Consider the following 17,957-nt stretch of genomic DNA (forward strand, 5'->3'; position numbering starts at 1 on the left):
TGTCAACAATAAAGAGCCTGAAATGAAAAACATAAAGAACGATTGAAATGATAATATTATTATTCCATTACTTTTTATTACCACAAGGTCACATTTAATTACCATTCCCATTAAAATAGTCCGTATTTCAAAAAGTAGCTCACAAAATTCTCGCAGAAAGGAGCAAAAACATAACTATTCAATCCCAAAGTGGATTTCCTAGTCACTAAACTCTAATTAAAATTTCAAAATTTGAGGGTCAAGGAACCAGCACATTAAAATCTAGTATCATGGAATTATTTGTAGTACTTACAAATTGGACCAGGGATTAAAGGGATGGCTTTAAAAGACTGGGGAAGGGAGCAGGTGGGGATGAATTATTTATACCTTTTCTTTCCTTGAAGGTAAATATAAATTCCTTAGAGCAAAGTTTCTCTTAAACTAGCCTCATTGTTTGTTAGCTATTTTTGTTTCATCTAGTGAAAGAAATATGTTTTGCTGATGGCCAAATCAAATAACAACTAATATGATCCTAAAAAGAAAGATATTAAAAAGAGGTATGCAGATAGAAATAGAATCTATCTGTGAGGTTAAAAAAGTTAGGAGGAGGTCTGAGTTTAAATGAGGAAGTGGTACTAGTAAGAAAGCAAGCCATGTGCTACACCACTTCCTGTTTTTTCCTATAGTCATTGTAAAAGACTGTGGGTTTTGTGGGCACTCCATTTATAACTCTTGACACGACCTCTGGTTCCTCTTCTTCTACTCCACAAGGACAACTGTTTTCTCTTCTCAAACCTAGATCCTTACCCTTTGTGTTGGTTTGAAAGGATTATGTACCCTAGAAAAGCCATGTTTTAATCCTGATTCCATCTCCTGGAGGCAGCGTCTTTTAATACCTACTCAGTACTGTAGGTTGGAAACTCAATTAGATTATCTCCACAGAGATATGACTCATCCAATTGTGGGGATTAATCTTGTATTTGAGGGAGATGTAACTCCACCCATTCCAGGTGGGGCTTGATTAGTTTACTGGAATCCTTTGAAAGAGGAAACATTTTGGAGAGGGCAACAAGAGCTACAGCCACAAGACCCACGAGAGTTCGCATAGCCAGAGACCTTTGGAGTGAAGAAGGAAAATGCCCCTGGGGGAGCTTCATGAAACAAGAAGCCTGGAGAGAAAGTAGCAGACGTCACCATGTTTGCCATGTGCCCTTCCAGTTGAAGGAGAAACCCAGAACTTCATTGGCCTTACTTCCTCAGCCTTTCTTGAGTGAAGGTAACCTCTTATTGGTGCCTTAATTTGAACATTTCTATAGCCTTGCTTTAATTTGGACAATTTCATGGCCTTAGAATTGTCAACTTGCAACTTAATAAATTCCCCTTTTTAAAAGCTATTGCGTTTCTGGTATATCGCATTCCAGCAGTTAGCAAACTAGAACAGCTTTCAAAAGGATTCCACATTTATCATACATTAAAGATGGAGGCAACAGATGTAACTCCTGAGTAATGAGGAAAATTCCATATAACCACTGCAATAAAGGAATGTGTTGTTCTTGCTGGATATTTTGGATATTCATTCCAGCAAGAATGATGGATTTGGGGCTTCATTCATACATTGCCACTGTTTCCTTGGTAACAGTGCGTATTTACGGAGAGATGGGAGGGTAAAGAGGAACATACAATGGACCTATGTCTTCTTTCCACCAATTAGTGTCATCCTGGGCAAGTTACTTAAACCCTGTGAGTCTTTTATCTATAAAATGGAGATGATAAATAGAGTTGTATAAAGAGCCAACGAAACAATGTATAAAATTATAACTACCTTCTCTTTTTTTAAATAACCCTTTTAAAATGTAAACATGATCCCTAGCTAGCAGGCCATAAAAAAAACAGGTTGTGACAGCTTTGGTCTGCAGGCAGTGGCCTGCAAACCCTGATGTAGATTTAGATTACTGATAGTACGTGCCTGTTGTAAAGTAAAGTCTGGAACCTGGAACAAAGCAAAACTAACAATCAAAGAGACAGTTTTCCAATCTACAAAACCACTACCACTCCAGGAATAATAAAAGTTCAAGCTCACCTTGGAAATTCAAATTCCTAGAATGTACTTAACCTGACCTGCCATGGTGATGCACCCTTGACCAGTAAGCCAGACAAGTGAACAGAAAAGACTCTTCAAGAAGATTCTTGAAGATGATTGCATAATGATATAGCTTTTGCAATGTGACTGTGTGATTGCAAAACCTTATGTCTGATGTCCTTTTATCCATGGTATGGACAGATGAGTAAAAAAATATGGATAAGAAATAAATAAATGACAGAGGGTAAAAAAATTGGGTAAATGAAAATAAATACTAGTGGTCAATGGGAGGAGGGGTAAGGTGTATGGGATAAATGAGGTTTTTTTCTTTTTCTTTTTTCTTCTGGAGTGATGCAAATGTTCTAAAAATGATCATAGTGATGAATACATAACTATGTGATGATATTGTGAGCCACTGATTGTACACCATGTATGGACTGTGTGTGTGTGAAGAGTTGTCCATAAAAATATTGGCAAAAGAAATACAGTGTTCCAAACCAGAGGTCACCCTATTGTCCTTTGGTAATGCCAAGCACCTGACGCAGCTCCATATAAATAGGACTCTGAGAACTCAGTGTACCCATCTTGAATGCACGCATACACACACACACTCCCACAGCTCTGGGCAAGAGAATTAACTTCCTGGAACCCCTTATCAAACACATCATAAATGACTTACCAACTAAGCATAAATGCTCGACTTTTTAAAATAATGGGTGGTACTCATTACACATGCCAACTCTTTCTGTTTTCAAAATAAGCACTCATTTTTAGCACAGTACTAACCACTTTCCTATCTCCCCTTTTCTGAAAAGCTTCTTAATCCAATGAATTTCAATTGAGTTAAAAGGCATGGCCACTGTCCTTTTTACATGTACTTCAAATGTTGGCAAGCCTGAATGTGCCATTTCTCCTCTTCCAGTAAATTATTTGCAAACAAGAGACTCTGATGCCAGTAATTTTTGCTGCCAGCTGAAGAACAACAGTTTTTGCTTCGGATCATTTCTAAGGAACCATGCCTATAACTCAAAGAATTTTAAAAACAAGTAACTGATTGACAAAATGGAAGATGAATATGACTATACCCATGGACCTCCCAGGACCACCCAGAAAAGCAGGATTTCCTTATTGACTTTCCCTTAACTGTCCCCTTTTTATATCACAAGATCCCATTTGGTCTCTTTCCTTAAAAGGCAAAGAACAGCCTGTTTTGGAGTGTGTGAAGAAAACTTAACAACTAACAGGAATAATTAGATAAATATCACACTGCCCATCTTTATTACTGTTTAGCTAAGAGGAAAATTATTATCTTGAGGGTGTCATTCAAACTTTTTGGAATATATGTAATAAATATATACAATAAAGCAATGACAGTTCAAGAACATGCAAAGCATTTGCAAAGGCACACTGTAATCTCTTCACCTTAATAGAATTTGCTGGAAAATATTTACATACATCAGAGTTATGCTGAAGGCAGTTAAGAATACAAACCTCCTGATAGAATAAGAAGCCCCTTTTGTGATGGGATAGCAACAAATTCCTATAATGTACATCCAGAAGTGACATTGATTTGGACCCACCATCCTGCACAATGCCCAGCATTTACCAGTTTAGTCTACAAACCCTGACTCCACTGATGGCCGTCCTGCCCACTGCTCTACCCATGTCGAGTGGCAAAGCTCAACCCACAGCTTCTAATGACAACTAACAATCCGATGAGGTTTACTATACCTCCCTTTACCCTCGGGGTTGCACCCATTCCTTGCAGAAAAGTTGGCCATAAAGGAACACTGTTTTTGAAGGCTGTCTACTGCATGTCTTCCCTAGCCATCCCTTCAGCATCTCCCTCAACTGTACCATAAGCAGTACAATGGCATGAAACTGCCCATGAAAGGTTCAACTGGCCACTCCTCTGTGAGCAGTGGAGGTGTATGGTCACCTGTGAGCAACAGGGGACACCACCAGTATAACTACACTGGCTGGAGGAGGAAAAAACACACACACACTCACACAGATGAGGGACAAGTCTGCCTGCCAATCTCAGCAGACAAGGGCTGCTGTTGTACCAGCCCAGTCCACCCCCCACCTCCCACCATTTTACAGATGGATGCTGAGTAGCCTGAGACCCTCTGCAGGAGGCTAAGACCAGCATCCAGCGTGTCAGCCCGAGGGCCTAGAGATACCCACTGACGATCACTCTGCATGGCACACTGTAGGTGGGGGTCATGCCCACACTAAAGGACAGCTTGCTGTGTTTGTTCATCTGTGAAGCCTTATGAGACATGGACGCTGTTTTCTGCCTTCCCAGGATGATGCATTCAGTGCCAAAGCACTCTGGATCAAGAACCACAAGGACGTGGATTGCTTTTGCATTGTTGTAATTGCTGTGTCTGTTCCTTTGTGGAATTTCTGTTTTATGTTTGCTAACCCAGCAGAAGGGGTCAAAAACCCTTCGTGATTTTCTTTACTCAACTGATGGGCTTGGGAGGTCATGGTTGTTTTATTGCCCTAATATTTTATTTTAAATTTCAAAGCTGTTTTTTCTATGTAAATATTGAAAGCATATGATTTATGCAATAATATATATTTTTATTTAATTTCATATTTTCACATAAATTATATTTTAGGAGGGGAGAGGATTTTTAAAAATAACCTTAGGTCCTTTCCCAAGTTGGGTTCATCGTGTTGGTTGGTTGTCTGATGAACATTGTTTCAAACACCAAAATGACGGGTTTGGGGGTTTTCTTTCTCATGTATTTTCTTTTGGTCAAACGTGAGGCTTCTCAGCTCAAGGCAAAGGAGCAGAGTTGTCCTTACTATGTTACGAAGGGACTCAGCTCTGTAGCCTGTTGACAAACTGCCTTCCTGGCTGCTTCTGCTGTCTTGCTCTGACCAGAGTTTTAATGTTTTTGATTCTTTTAAATTAGACAACAAATCCAGCATTTAAAGTGCCAGACATAAAACTTTCTAAGGGGGGAAAAAGTGGTCACATTATAAAATCTTAAATGAAAGTGAACTTTGAAATGCTTCAGTCATTTTTAGTAACATAACCCATAATAGTGACTATCATTCCACAAAATGGTGTCCAGTTTTAGGAAAGTGGAGAAAGGAATGGGGTTGATTCCATTCAGGAATCCGTGGCAGTATGGGTTTGTTCTGTTAAGAGTAAACTTATGAAAAGTACCCCTGCGGCTCCATGAACTGTAAGAGGGGGCTTCGAGCGTGCTGCAAGAGAGCACAGTCCGGGGTAGTGCTGACTTCAGGTGCATACAGGCATACTATGCAGGTACATTCTGCCACAACAACCACTGTCTTTGTTACCTTTATTTTGAACAAGAATATATCCATCCTACATGGGGCAGAAATCCTGGGATAAGCTGGGACTCGGCATTAAGGGACTGAGAAAACCTCGACCAAAAGGGGGAAGAGGGAAATGAGACAAAATATAATATCAGTGGCTGAGAGATTTCAAACAGAGTTGAGAGGTTATCCTGAAGGTTATTTTTATGCATTATACAGATAACCCTTTTTAGTTTAAGGTGTATTAGAGTGACTAGAGGGAAGCACCTGAAAATGTAGAGCTGTGTTCCAGTAGCCATGTTTCTTGAAGATGATTGTATAATGATATAGCTTTCACAATGTGACTGTGTGATTGTGAAAACCTTGTGCCTGAAACTCCTTTTATCTACGATATGGACAGATGTAAAAAATATGAATAAAAAATAAACAATTTAGGGCAGGCCATGGCAGCTCAGCAGGCAGAGTTCTCGCCTGCCATGACAGAGACCTGGGTTCGATTCTCGGTGCCTGCCAATGCAAAAAGTCAAATAATAAATCAATCAATAAATAAGCAATTAATAGGGGAAACAAAAGTGAAAATAAATTGAGTAGATTGAAATACTAGCGATCAGTGAGAGGGCAGGGTAAGGAATATGGTATGTATGAGTTTTTTTCTTTTTTCTTTTTTATGAATTTTTGCTGGAAAGATGCAAATGTTCAAAAAAATGATCATGGTGATGAAAACACACCTATGTGATGATATTGTGAGCCATTGATTGTACACCATGTATAGAATGTATGTCAAAAATATTTAAAAAAAGAAAAATACATCCATTCTGCCTAGCCCTGAACTTTTGGGGCACCACAGTTGTCCTGGGAATTGGCAGCATCTCTTGGGTTATCTGACTTCCTGTTTTTAAGGTGAGGGTTTTAGACCTTGCTGAGTATTACAGGTAGGTCAGCATTTGAAGTCCATTAGCGGAGGATGTTGAGAGAAAAAGCTATTCCCAGGTCATCTAATTGATGGGCAGATGTGGGGACTTTTAGAGTTGATGTCCAAACATGATGGACACCTATCAAGGGAAAGCTTTAACATATCAGGCATCTGCCCTCATGGAACAGGACTGGCCCATGTGACCACTGAGAGCTGTCAGCCATGACTGTAGGATTTCCAGGAAGGAATGCACAATAGAGTAGCACATATTCTGTCTGCAATTCTTAATGATTGAAAGTTATCAAAAATAGTTAGAGCTATTTAAATTGTGAACTTATCAATGAAAATTTATAAAAACTGATACATGGGCTTGTACTGATGTCCATACATTAGCATTACTGACTGTAAACCTACATTAAGAAAACTACTACAAGGCACGTCCCCTGGGTTGTGCGTTTTAAAGCTCGAGCTCTAAAACAGGGATTGTGCTGTGTTTCCATCATGCTGAACCAAATGAATCAGCCTGGCTACCACTGTGGTCACATGCTACAGAATTTAAAAAGGGATCATGCTTTGATTTTTGTGTGTGGAAAACAATGTGGAAGCTAAAATTGACATATTTTTATGTTAAGTCTTTCTATTCTTTGATTTTTATTAAACTTTGGAAACCAAGGGGAAAAAAATCACTGTACTGTATGTACAGCGCCTTAGGGCAAATGTTTTGACGGGTCTATAATTCTAACATTTCTGTCAACCCTTCATTTAGGCTCAATTGCAAAACACTGAATTTAAAGAGAGAAAGGTACTGGTGGTCTGACTTTAGCTTACAGAGACCCTTGTTTTATAGATTCACCCTTACTGGCATGGCTATTTACTGGTTTGTAAACAATGAAAAATGCATCTTTTGGGGGGTAAGATAATTATAAATGGCCCACAAAGGCAAAACAAAACAAAAAAAAACAGAATTCACCTACAATTGAAGCAAAGTGAAGCAATGTGAATGTAATTGTTGTGAATTGACAATGACAATTACTATCCTTCTGCATATAGCAGTTTAACAAGAAATGCCCTTTTAAGAATACAATACTAACCTCATACATTATTTCTTAACAGTCTGTGCTGGCTTGAAAGGATTTATGTAGAAAATCCATGAAGTCCTACAAAAACCATGCCTTAATCCTAATCCAATTTTGTGGGAGCAACTGTTTCCTTGAATCCCTATTCAGTACTGTAGGTTAGAAACTTGATTAGTTTATCTCCACGGAGATGTGGCTCACCCAGTTGGATTAGAGGGAGCTGGGACTCCACACATTGCAGGTGGGTCTTGATTAGTTTACTGGAATCCTATCAAAGAGGAAGATTTTGGAAAAGGCTTGAGATTCTGAGAGATAGAACAATGAGAGAGCGATGAGAATCACAAGAGGCAACAAAGCCAGAGACTTTGGAGATAAAGAAGGAAAATGCCCCTGGGGGAACTACATGAACCAAGAAGCCTGGAGAGAATGCTAGCAGATGTTGCCATGTTCGCCATTTGCCTTTCCAATTGAGAGAGAAACCCTGAACTTCATCTGCTTTTCTTGAGTGAAGGTAAACATTTGTTGGTGCCTTAATTTGGACATTTCTATAGCCATGCTTTAATTTGGACATTTTTACAGTCTTAGAACTATAAACTAGCAACTTAATAAATTCCCCTCTTTAAAAGTCATTCTGTTTCTGGTACATTGCATTCCAGCAGCTAGCAAGCTAGAACACAGTCCTTGAACTATTCTAAATTTTCAAATAGAGCAGGCATACGCAGTAAAGAAAATAATGGGTGGTGAGTCCCATGCTAACACTTTGATTATTATTACATCTCCACAGCTTGCTAAAATTTGAGAGTGAACTAAGCTTTCAGTTAATTTTTCTCCATTGAGAAGTCTGCAGGAGTTACAAGAGCCCCTGTTTCACCCTAATTTCTCATCCTTGGATTTGCAAAATCCAATTATTACAGATTCATTAATTCATTCCAGTGCACTATATATTGAGAAACTGCTACATGAAAGTTCTAGTTCTTGACAAGGGGAAGAAGGGAGTTGGATTTGAACAATGAAAAATTAGATATTAATCTTGCCTGCCCTTGTAAGACTAAGAATTTGATAGGGAAGTGAGACATATGGCTAAATAATGGAAGTAATATCAATTTAATTGAAAAGAAAAGGCAGGGAGATTCTCCCTTTTCTTTTCTGGAAAGATCAGAGAAGTTTTTCTGGAGGAGCTTACAGGAAGGGAAGGGTTCAGATGCAGAGCTAAGACCAGGGGTGGGGTGGGGTGGGGTGGTGGGCAGGGTGAGGTGACAGGGTGAGGTGAGGGTGCAAAAACCTCTAAGGGAAAGAAGGGAGTTAACATGGCTGAAGCAGAGACAACCTGAAGGGAAACGACGTTGCAAAGATCATTGAGAATAGGGAGCATGGGCACTCGCTTCTCATTCTGGCTCTTAAAGTCTAAATATTATACACTGGAAATATTTTCTTCCCTCTAGTTTTCCATAGGTAAAAGGAAAAGGAAAAAGTCTTATTGCACTGGTTTTAAATTCTCTAAAAAATGAGATTTTTCAGCTACTTTGTCCCCTAAAAGCACATCGTAAAAAAATTTTTTTTCTAAGTATAAACCCTCCATCCTCACTCCACTCCCAATCCGTGTCTCTAGCTCCAGAAATAACCACTGTTAACAGTTTTCTTGTGCACCTTTCCCAAACTTTCTGGCACTGAATATATGTATACACACTCTCCCTCCATGCTCAACTTCCACCCAATATTCAACTTGTTTTTGTGTAACAATATTCCAAGGAAAATTTTTCCATATCAGTGTATTTGTATCTATTTTACCCTTCTAAATAGTTGTCTAATAGTGTATTAAATGGAAAGATTATGATTATTTAACCAATTGCCTACTAATGGACTTGGTATTATTTGACTTAGTTATCACTTGCTGTTTAAAACTCTTAGTGACAAAATTTTAGTTAAATCCTTGAAAAGAATAATATTCAAGGGCTTCTGAAGGCAGTGGTAAATTTTAATTACACATGAGGGAAAGCCAGGCAATCAACATGACAAATACAAAGCAGTTTAGGCAGTTTAATTTTTAAAAACTGCTGTTATCAGGAACTTGACCATCCCCGCCCCCATCTACAATCTGAGATACTCGATATGGAAAGCTATTTTCATTACAATAGAGGGGATGCTTCTCGGTGGAACTGTAGCAAGATAATTCAGGATTACTGACTGATTCTACAAGGTTATCTTAAAATTACGGTTATTCTAAACTGGACAGTAAAAAGAAAATAATAACTTTCAAGTATCCCTTAATAAGAACATTTCTCATGATATATACATCAATAATAAACTTTGGTTTCTAAAGAAGGTATCAGCAAAAGGCAGAATAGTGCTTTAGACCACACTGGTTCCTGAGTCAAGCAAACCTGGATCCACTCTGGTTCCCATTTTTTCTAGCTAGTTGTTAAGTCTCAGTTACTTCATCTGTAAAATAAGGCTACCACCTGCCTTTCAGGGTTGTTATTAGGGATTAAATGAGTCAATGTGGTTTCTGTTCAATAAATGCTAATCATTTTTTAGTACTACCTAATAATAGCAGTATTATTAGCAAACTTCACTTTAGCAAACATTTAGTGCTAATTATATACCAGGTACTATGTTACTACTACTCTCTCTCTCTCCCTCTCTCTCTCTCTTACACACACACACACAGCAGCCCTATGAGATAGTAATTATTAAACGTCATCTTGCAAGCCACTTTTCAAAATGTGATTTTTTAGATACCTTATCTTTCTTATTCTCAAAAATCAAAACCCCAAAAGCTCTGGAATTATAATCAACCCAAAACAAAATTTAAACAATTGTTTTATACAAATTGCAATGCTGTTTCACAATTCACATTTCAAAGAAATTATTTACAAACTCCATATTCATGATAAACCATGACATCTCTTTGGGCTCTCAAAAGAACATTTCATTTCTTCCCTGAAGTGCCATGAATTATGCAGACTTTTTTCATGGTTTTCAACTTAAGGGCTACATTATTAAAATAATAATAATAAAACATGTTTAGAATATGTGGAAAAATATAAAACATTTAATACTTTTGTCAGATTCTTCATAGTGTAATAAATATCTCAGTTACCTATGATTATGAAGAGATGAAATGTTCCAAGATTAATTTTCTATAAAATGTATGCCTTTAATGGTAATCTTTAGAAAATATGACTTTTCTGTTGGGGCTGGGACAAGGGAGATGGGAAGGTGAAATAAAAAACAAACCAAAACTCATCACTCTTTCATGTCAACATTTATTTTTATTCCCTACTTGCGCTATGACCAATGGTAAGGGAAAGCTCTGTAAACTGACTAAAGATAGAAGAGGAAGTTAGAGTGGAAGGCAATTTCTTTAGTAGCCATTGCCTTTTCTTTGGATCCCCAGGCTGGGAAAACTCACTTGGATTGGTGGGCTCTACTCTGAGGCACTTGCACCTCAAGCATAGCCCCCCAAATTGCTGCCTCAGAGTAAAGCCCTCATTTTGTTTCCAACATAAAATATATACCTTCAAAACAATTGTAAACTGAGATTCCCTATTAGCGTACTTCCTGTTCCTCAGGAGGATTTACAGGGTCTCAGAATTCACGAATACACAAAACATGATCTTACAAAAAGGTAGAATCCCTGAATCTGACTGACTTAGATGTGCGTTCAATGAGGACAACCATGACAATCAGGTAAAAAAAAACACACACACACAAAAAAAACTCTAAACTCATCTAGGAAAAAATCACACCAAGCTTGCAGATGAGTCCAGTGAGGCATTCACCCAGCCTCAGTCAGACACCGAGGAGTCTTCCCAGCTGCTTTTCTAAAGAAGCCTGGACGGGGGTGCAAGGGCAGTTCAGTGGTAGAATTTTTGCCTGCCATGCAGGAGACCGGGTTTGATTCCCAGTCCATGCACTTCCCACAAAACAAACAAAAATTCAACAAATGGTGCTACAATAATAGGTACTCACAAGGAAAAAATAATAAACTGTGACCCTGCCATATAGCATACAAAAAAAAAAAAAAAAAAAGAAGCCTGGACAGTCTTGAACTGCTTTTCTGAGTTGGCCAATATGAGTCTGGAACAGAGCCCTGTACCAGATGAAATGTCTTGACCCTGCCAACTGCTTTTTGGCTTTGAGCAGCTGTAGGAGCAGCTGGTTTTAAAGCTGTCACAGAGTGAGCCCTTATTCTGAGGTAGGAGAATTCTATTTCCTGTGAAAATGTCATAAGTTTGGTCTTCATGTAACTGCCTTCATGAACTTTCACCTGAAGATTTGGGATGTTATACTTGCTATTAAGGCATCTTACAAGTAACCAAACGATCTATAATAGCTTCATCCTTTGGGAAATCTTTAAACTATAAAAGTCAAGTTATCCAATTCTTTGCTTCAATCAGAAACTAAAGTCATGAGATAGAAGATCAATTATCCCTGAACCTGTATAATTAAATCAGTCAAGTTCTAGGAATGGTAGATTGAATGTAAGAATATACTTTTGTTCCCTCCTGATATCCTGGTAAAATAACAGTAAAGGGATTTTTTTTTTTTTAAGGCAGAAAGCTCCTAGGATAGGAAGAACATGAGAAGAGATAAAGATTAAAAAAAAAATTGTGGAAGCTAGAAGGTAGACTGAATCTTAAACCAGTGGTAATAAAGGCCAAAAACAATCCAATTTACAGCACAGACTCCCCAAAAGGTATTGATGGCATTACTGGGAGTAGAGGATAGTGGAAAAGATTAGCCAAAATAAACAGAATTTGTTGAACTTCTTTTAAAAAATAGTCAGATTCCCCAGACCAGACTCATACTCAACACACCTAAGTGATTACTCTTCTCTCATCCTGTCAAAAATCTGAAGACTATTCTCTGGATATAAGCACAATTTTGGCGTCCTGGGTGAACAATTGCCAGATGGAGATAACCTCTCCACCTGGCACTCCCAGCCCTCTTCCTTCACTTGATTTCCAAGAAAGGTGGCTGTTATGCTCATACCTTCCAGACAAGGGACTGGAAGATCTTTAGATTATATGAATGGCCAAAGAGAAGAGTCCTAAAGAAATTATGCAAGCTATTATTTCTTCATTTTCTAAGGGGTTACTGAGAGCACCCCAAGTGAAGCTATTGTTAACAAGCCCCACTCATGCATATCAGGCTTCAAATCAGCCTTGTTTATCCCCAGTCTTAAATATAGGCAGAAAAGGAAAGATCACCCAACATCTGAAGAAAGATTCTACTATGAAAGAGTTTAAGACATACAAACAAACCAACTTGCAAGTACAAATCACATCAGAGATACAATCAACTAAATTCAGATTGTGGGGAACTCTACAAGACAAGTAGCCCAATTTCTTAAAAATAAAAAAAAAATTGCAAGGAAGAGAGAGAGAGATGGGGGAAATTATAAAATAAAAGAAATTTAAAAGACATATCATTCAAGTTACTGTATGGACCTTATTTGGGTACTGATATGAACAATCCAATTGTTTAAAAATTGATGAGATAATCAGAGCAATTTAAAAAGTAGCTGAATATTTGATGTGGAGAATTAACTGTTAATTTTGTAGGTATGACAACATTATGGTTATGTTTTAAGTATCTGTTCTAGTTTGCTAGCTGCTGGAATGCAATAAACCAGAAATGGAATTGTTTTAAAAAGGGGAAATTTATTAAATTGCAAGTTTATAGTTCTAAGACTGTGAAAATGTCCAAATTAAAGCAAGCCTACAGAAATGTCCAAATTAAGGCACCAAGAGGTTGCCTTCATTCAAGAAAGGGCGATAAAGTTCAGAGTTCCTCAACTGAAAGGCATATGGCAAACATGGCACATCTGCCAGCTTTCTTTCCAGGCTTCATGTTTCATGAGGCTCTTCCAAGGGTGTTTTCCTTCTTCTTCTCCAAAGGTCTTTGGCTACATGGGCTCTAGTGGTTCTCATGGTCCTGTCATCATTTTCAAACTCTCTCCAAAATGCTTTCTCCTTTAAATGATTCCAGTGAACTAATCAAGAACCACCTTAAATGAGTGGAGTCACATTTCTCTCTAAACAAAGGTTAATCCCCACAATTCAGTGAGACACATCTCTGTGGAGATAATCAAAAAGCTTCCACCCAGCAATACTGAATGAGGAGTAAAGGACATGGCTTTTCTAGGGTCCACCACAGATTCAAATTGGCACACTATCCTTATGTTTTAGAGATAACAGTTGAACCTCATTGTTCAGATTCTGTAACTGCAAATTTGCCTACTTATTAAAACATATTTGTAACTTCAAAATCAATACTCACGGTGCCTTCAGGGTCATTCATATACATGTGCAGAGCAGTGAAAAATTTTTGTCACTCAGTAGGCACATTCCCAGCTGAGACTAAACAAAGCAATGCTCTGTCTTTTTGTTTCAGCTTTCAAAATGTAAGTACCCTTATCACAGTATATTTAGTGCCACTTTTTTTGTATTTTTTTCTTTTTGTGGTGATTTCACTGTTTAAAATGGCCTCCAACTGTAGTGCTGAAGTGCTGTCTAGGGTTCCTAAGCACAAGGATGTGATGTACCTTACTAAAAAACAACACGTGTAAGATAAGCTTCATTCAGGCATAAGTTATAGTGCCATTGGCCATGAGTTAAATGTTAACGAATCAATAATATTTTTCAAATAAGGTGACTTTAAAACAGAAACACACATAAAACAAGGCAATGTATTGCTCAGATGATGAAAATGCTGTGACCAGAGACTCCACAGCAACCTAACCCTATAATTTCCCTAAAAGCAATGGTTTAGTATTTACTAATTCAATTCAGCAACCTTATAGAATATAACTTCCATGAATAATGAGGATTGACTATAAATACTGAAGCATTTATGGATGAAATGATATGATAGCTGGATTTTGCTTGAAGACAATCTAGATGGAGGAGTAATTAAATAAGTTTAGCCATGTGATGAAGGGAACACAGGAATATTCATATTATTCTCTCTACTTTTATAAAAGTTTGAAATTCCACATTGAAGAAAAGCTGTCATCATAATCCTTGGAGAATACACTGAAATCTATAAAGCAGAAATAAATCATATAATAAAAAAGAAGCATGCAGAGAATTTTTAAAAGTTCCTAGAAATAAAAAATAATAACTGAAATAAAATATTCAATGAAGAGTTGGGGGTAAAATGAGATTATATCACAGGAAGTACAGTGAAGAGTTACAGAAATAAAAATACATACGTAAAAATCAGAGGAATGTTCTAGAAGATCCAAAGTCTGGGGTAACTGTTTCAGGAAGAGAGAAAATGAAACAGAAAGATGGAATTCATGGTCATAATAACTTCAGAAAATTCTCCAGAAATGAAGGCCAGGAAAAGGACATTTCAATTGCCTGACACAATGGATGAATAGGCCCATGTTCAAGTCACAACATGGTGAAATTTCAAAATTTGAGAACAAAGAAATTTAACAAGTTTCCAGAAAAAAAAGACAAAACCAAAACCCCCAACAAACTGGCTATTTATAAAAGACCAGGAATTGAAGGTATATGGGATGTCACCAAAGAAAAAGCTAGAAGGCAATGGAAGAGCACCTTTAAAATTCTGAAGGAAAATTATTTCCAGTATAAAGTTCTATATCTAGCTAAACTATCAATCGAAGGTGAAGATAGAATAAAAACATTTTTAGACATGAAGATCTCAAAAAACTTATTTCCATTCACCATTTCTTAGCCACACAAGCAAGGAAACAAATCCAGAAAGAGGAAGAACAGAATACAGAAACAAGGGATATAGTACAGAAGAGAAGTGCAGGGAATTCCCAGACAGTGAAAAAGGAAGATTCCAAAATAAAAGTCCACTCTCAATGCCTCAGTCCTCTTATCCGTAAAACAGAGAGCTAACAATAGTAACTCCATCATATAGTTATTGTAAGGGTTAAGTATAAAATACTTATAGAGCAGTATCTAGCACAAAATAAGAGCTACAAGAGCTGTTGTTATCATCATCAAATAATTGACTCTTTCACTGATAACATATAACTTGGTATATCACAATAACTAAAAAAGAAAGAGAGAGAGAGAGAGGGATGGAAGGGAAGGAGTGAGAAAAGGAAGGAAGGAAGGGAGGGAGGGAGGGAGGAAGGGAAGGGAGGGAGGGAGGGAGGGAGGGAGGGAGGGAGGGAGGGAGGGAGGGAGGGAGGGAGGAGGAAGGAAGGAAGGAAGGAAGGAAGGAAGGAAGGAAGGAAGGAAGGAAGGAAGGAAGGAAGGAAGGAAGGAAGGAAGGAAGGAAGGAAATGCAAAATATTTTTCTGAACAGATATTTCCAGATTTGGGATGACTGAAAATGGTTTTGGAGCTTGGCAGGGTTCTGAGATTTTTCTACTGCAATTTCTTTGTTTCAATGATGAAGAAATTGAAGCTCAGAGTGGCTAAGTAATTTGCTTAAGACTTCATAGCCATTTAGAAGAGAAGTTGGAACTAGTACTCATAATTAGCACTGATAATCAGAAATGTACCTACCCAGCTACCTCTGGGGTGTCTTCCAATGGTCAGTTATACAACACACACAAAAAAAATACCACAAAAAAATATTCTATCCAACTCTCTCCTTTTCCTGTAAAACCTGGCACTTTGTTCAAAAATACATACATATATATACATATACACACACAGAAGTTTCCACCCAGAGTCAAAAGGAGAGGAAGTTATAGTGGATTTACTAAGTTAGGTTAGCAACCAGAAATTCACTGCCCTTCAGAGAGTTCTACTTCCAGGAATTGGACACCTAGCAGGGGCACCTTTAGTGAGTTTACACACACAGAAGTAAGAATATCAATCCCTAGGGCCACGGACCAACATGGAGCAGCAGGGATGAGGCTGGGAGGGGAACTTTTGATCCTTAAAAAGTAATGGATGCATTTTCCATGTTTTTCTAAAGTAGTATGCACTATCTGTCGATTAGTAGTCATTTTGGTCACTGCTTCCAAGGATGTTTTGCTCCTCTCAAAACCATGTGGCAGGGAGGACTACCAAGCCATGTCAGTGAAGAACAGAAAGTCAGAGGAGAAAGGACAAGTTCCCAGGAGAGAAGGGTTTCCTTTTCCTCTCACTCAGGCACCATCGAGCACCACTCATACCCTCTGAGCTTAGAGAGGAAAATCAGGCTTGGTGAGAATTTTCCTGGTATATATATGATGATTTGTCTTAGTCTTGCTCCAATTAAAGATAAGCTCTCTGTACATTTGCAGAAAGTCCCATTCAACAGTTTGAAATGAACTTATTTTAAAAGAAATTTGCTCATTTCTTTCTATTGTATCTCAGAGGAAAAATAAACACTAATTTCTCATCTTCAAAATACTGAAAATTTCTTTGCTTCTTGAATATTTATTACAAACAAATCTATAATTATCTCTGGTTACAGTACATGTTCCCCAGCAATCCAAATACCACAGTGGTGACTGGCTGGATTAAATACCTCCTGATTTAGCAGAGACTTAAAGTGACAGGTAAAGAGCCACAAATATAAAAAATGCTATTTTCAAGTGTTTTAATCCTTTTTGGACATGCTAATTTTAATATTCTTGATTAATAGAAATACTTTGTTTTTCCTTCCTCTTTCTTGTAAGTATCAGGCACATTCTGGAAAATCATTCAAACAAACAATATAAAAGTATGTACTGGAAATAAAAACTATTTTGCAATATTTCCAATTTCTTCCAACTGAAACATACAGAAAATATAGTTTTAAAATTGTAAGTACATTAATGTCAACACTCACAGAAAAAGTAGGATTCCAGTGTTTGCCAGGGCAAAGGCGAGTCCCAAAATCCCACTGCCCATAATGGCGTTGCTTAGGTTAAAAACAGACATGCCTAAGGAGGTTGTTCCTGGAATCTAAACAAAGAAACAAAACATTTACACTAAGCATAGTAGTCCCCCCAAAAAGTTTAAGCTAAATCTTTTAAAGCGCTATGACGCACCAACATGGAAATAAAATTCAAGAAACCCTTCCTTAGTGGTCTAGTTATTTTCTTAATGGGTTTCAGGAGAAAATACATATGACATGAAGAATATCCTGGTTAATACACATAGCTATGCTTTGGTCCTATGCTACGTGAATTAAAAACATCTATCCCAACTGACGTGATTTTAAAAAGCGTATTTTATTATAATGACACTTACATATTCATCACATTTCTTTTTTTCCAAATGGCTGTTTGTGAGACTTCTTCTACTTTCACGATCAGAAATAAACTTGCTGTAAAGACATGTATAATACATTTAACCTCATGATAATGATTGAAGCTTAACATCATGACTAAGTGATTTATTACTTACCAAAACATAGTACACATGAAAAGTTACCTGTCAATTCCCTAAGGATTTAGAGTCCTATTCAAAATTCCCTCCCACTTTATTTGAGTGCCAGTATTAATTAGTTGTCTACATATCTATTTTTCCAAATAAAATACAGATGTCCCAAGGACAAGTACTTTGACTTATTCATGTTAATATCTCTCACTCTGTCTAGAACAAAACAGTAAAGAGTAGATGCTCATCTTGAGGTAAAATGAAAGAACCAAAAGTCCGAAAGAATTATACATTTCAAATCATTTTAACGGTAAATTAAA

The 17,957-nt window shown here is 37.5% G+C and overlaps 1 protein-coding gene across 3 annotated transcripts in view; it reads right to left on the reverse strand.

Moving 5' to 3' along the window:
• SLC38A1 (solute carrier family 38 member 1) overlaps positions 1-17,957 on the reverse strand; it is a 68,177-nt gene that overhangs the window by 26,826 nt on the left and 23,394 nt on the right. For all 3 annotated transcript variants that reach the window (XM_077170655.1, XM_077170656.1, XM_077170657.1), the window contains exons 3-4: positions 17,509-17,584; positions 17,105-17,220 (exon numbers count right to left, since the gene is read on the reverse strand). In XM_077170655.1, the coding sequence (XP_077026770.1) occupies positions 17,105-17,220; positions 17,509-17,584 (192 nt within the window). The remainder of the gene's footprint in view (positions 1-17,104; positions 17,221-17,508; positions 17,585-17,957) is intronic.

Source organism: Tamandua tetradactyla, chromosome 7 (genome assembly GCF_023851605.1).
Source record: "Tamandua tetradactyla isolate mTamTet1 chromosome 7, mTamTet1.pri, whole genome shotgun sequence".
Classification (NCBI taxonomy): domain Eukaryota; kingdom Metazoa; phylum Chordata; class Mammalia; order Pilosa; family Myrmecophagidae; genus Tamandua; species Tamandua tetradactyla.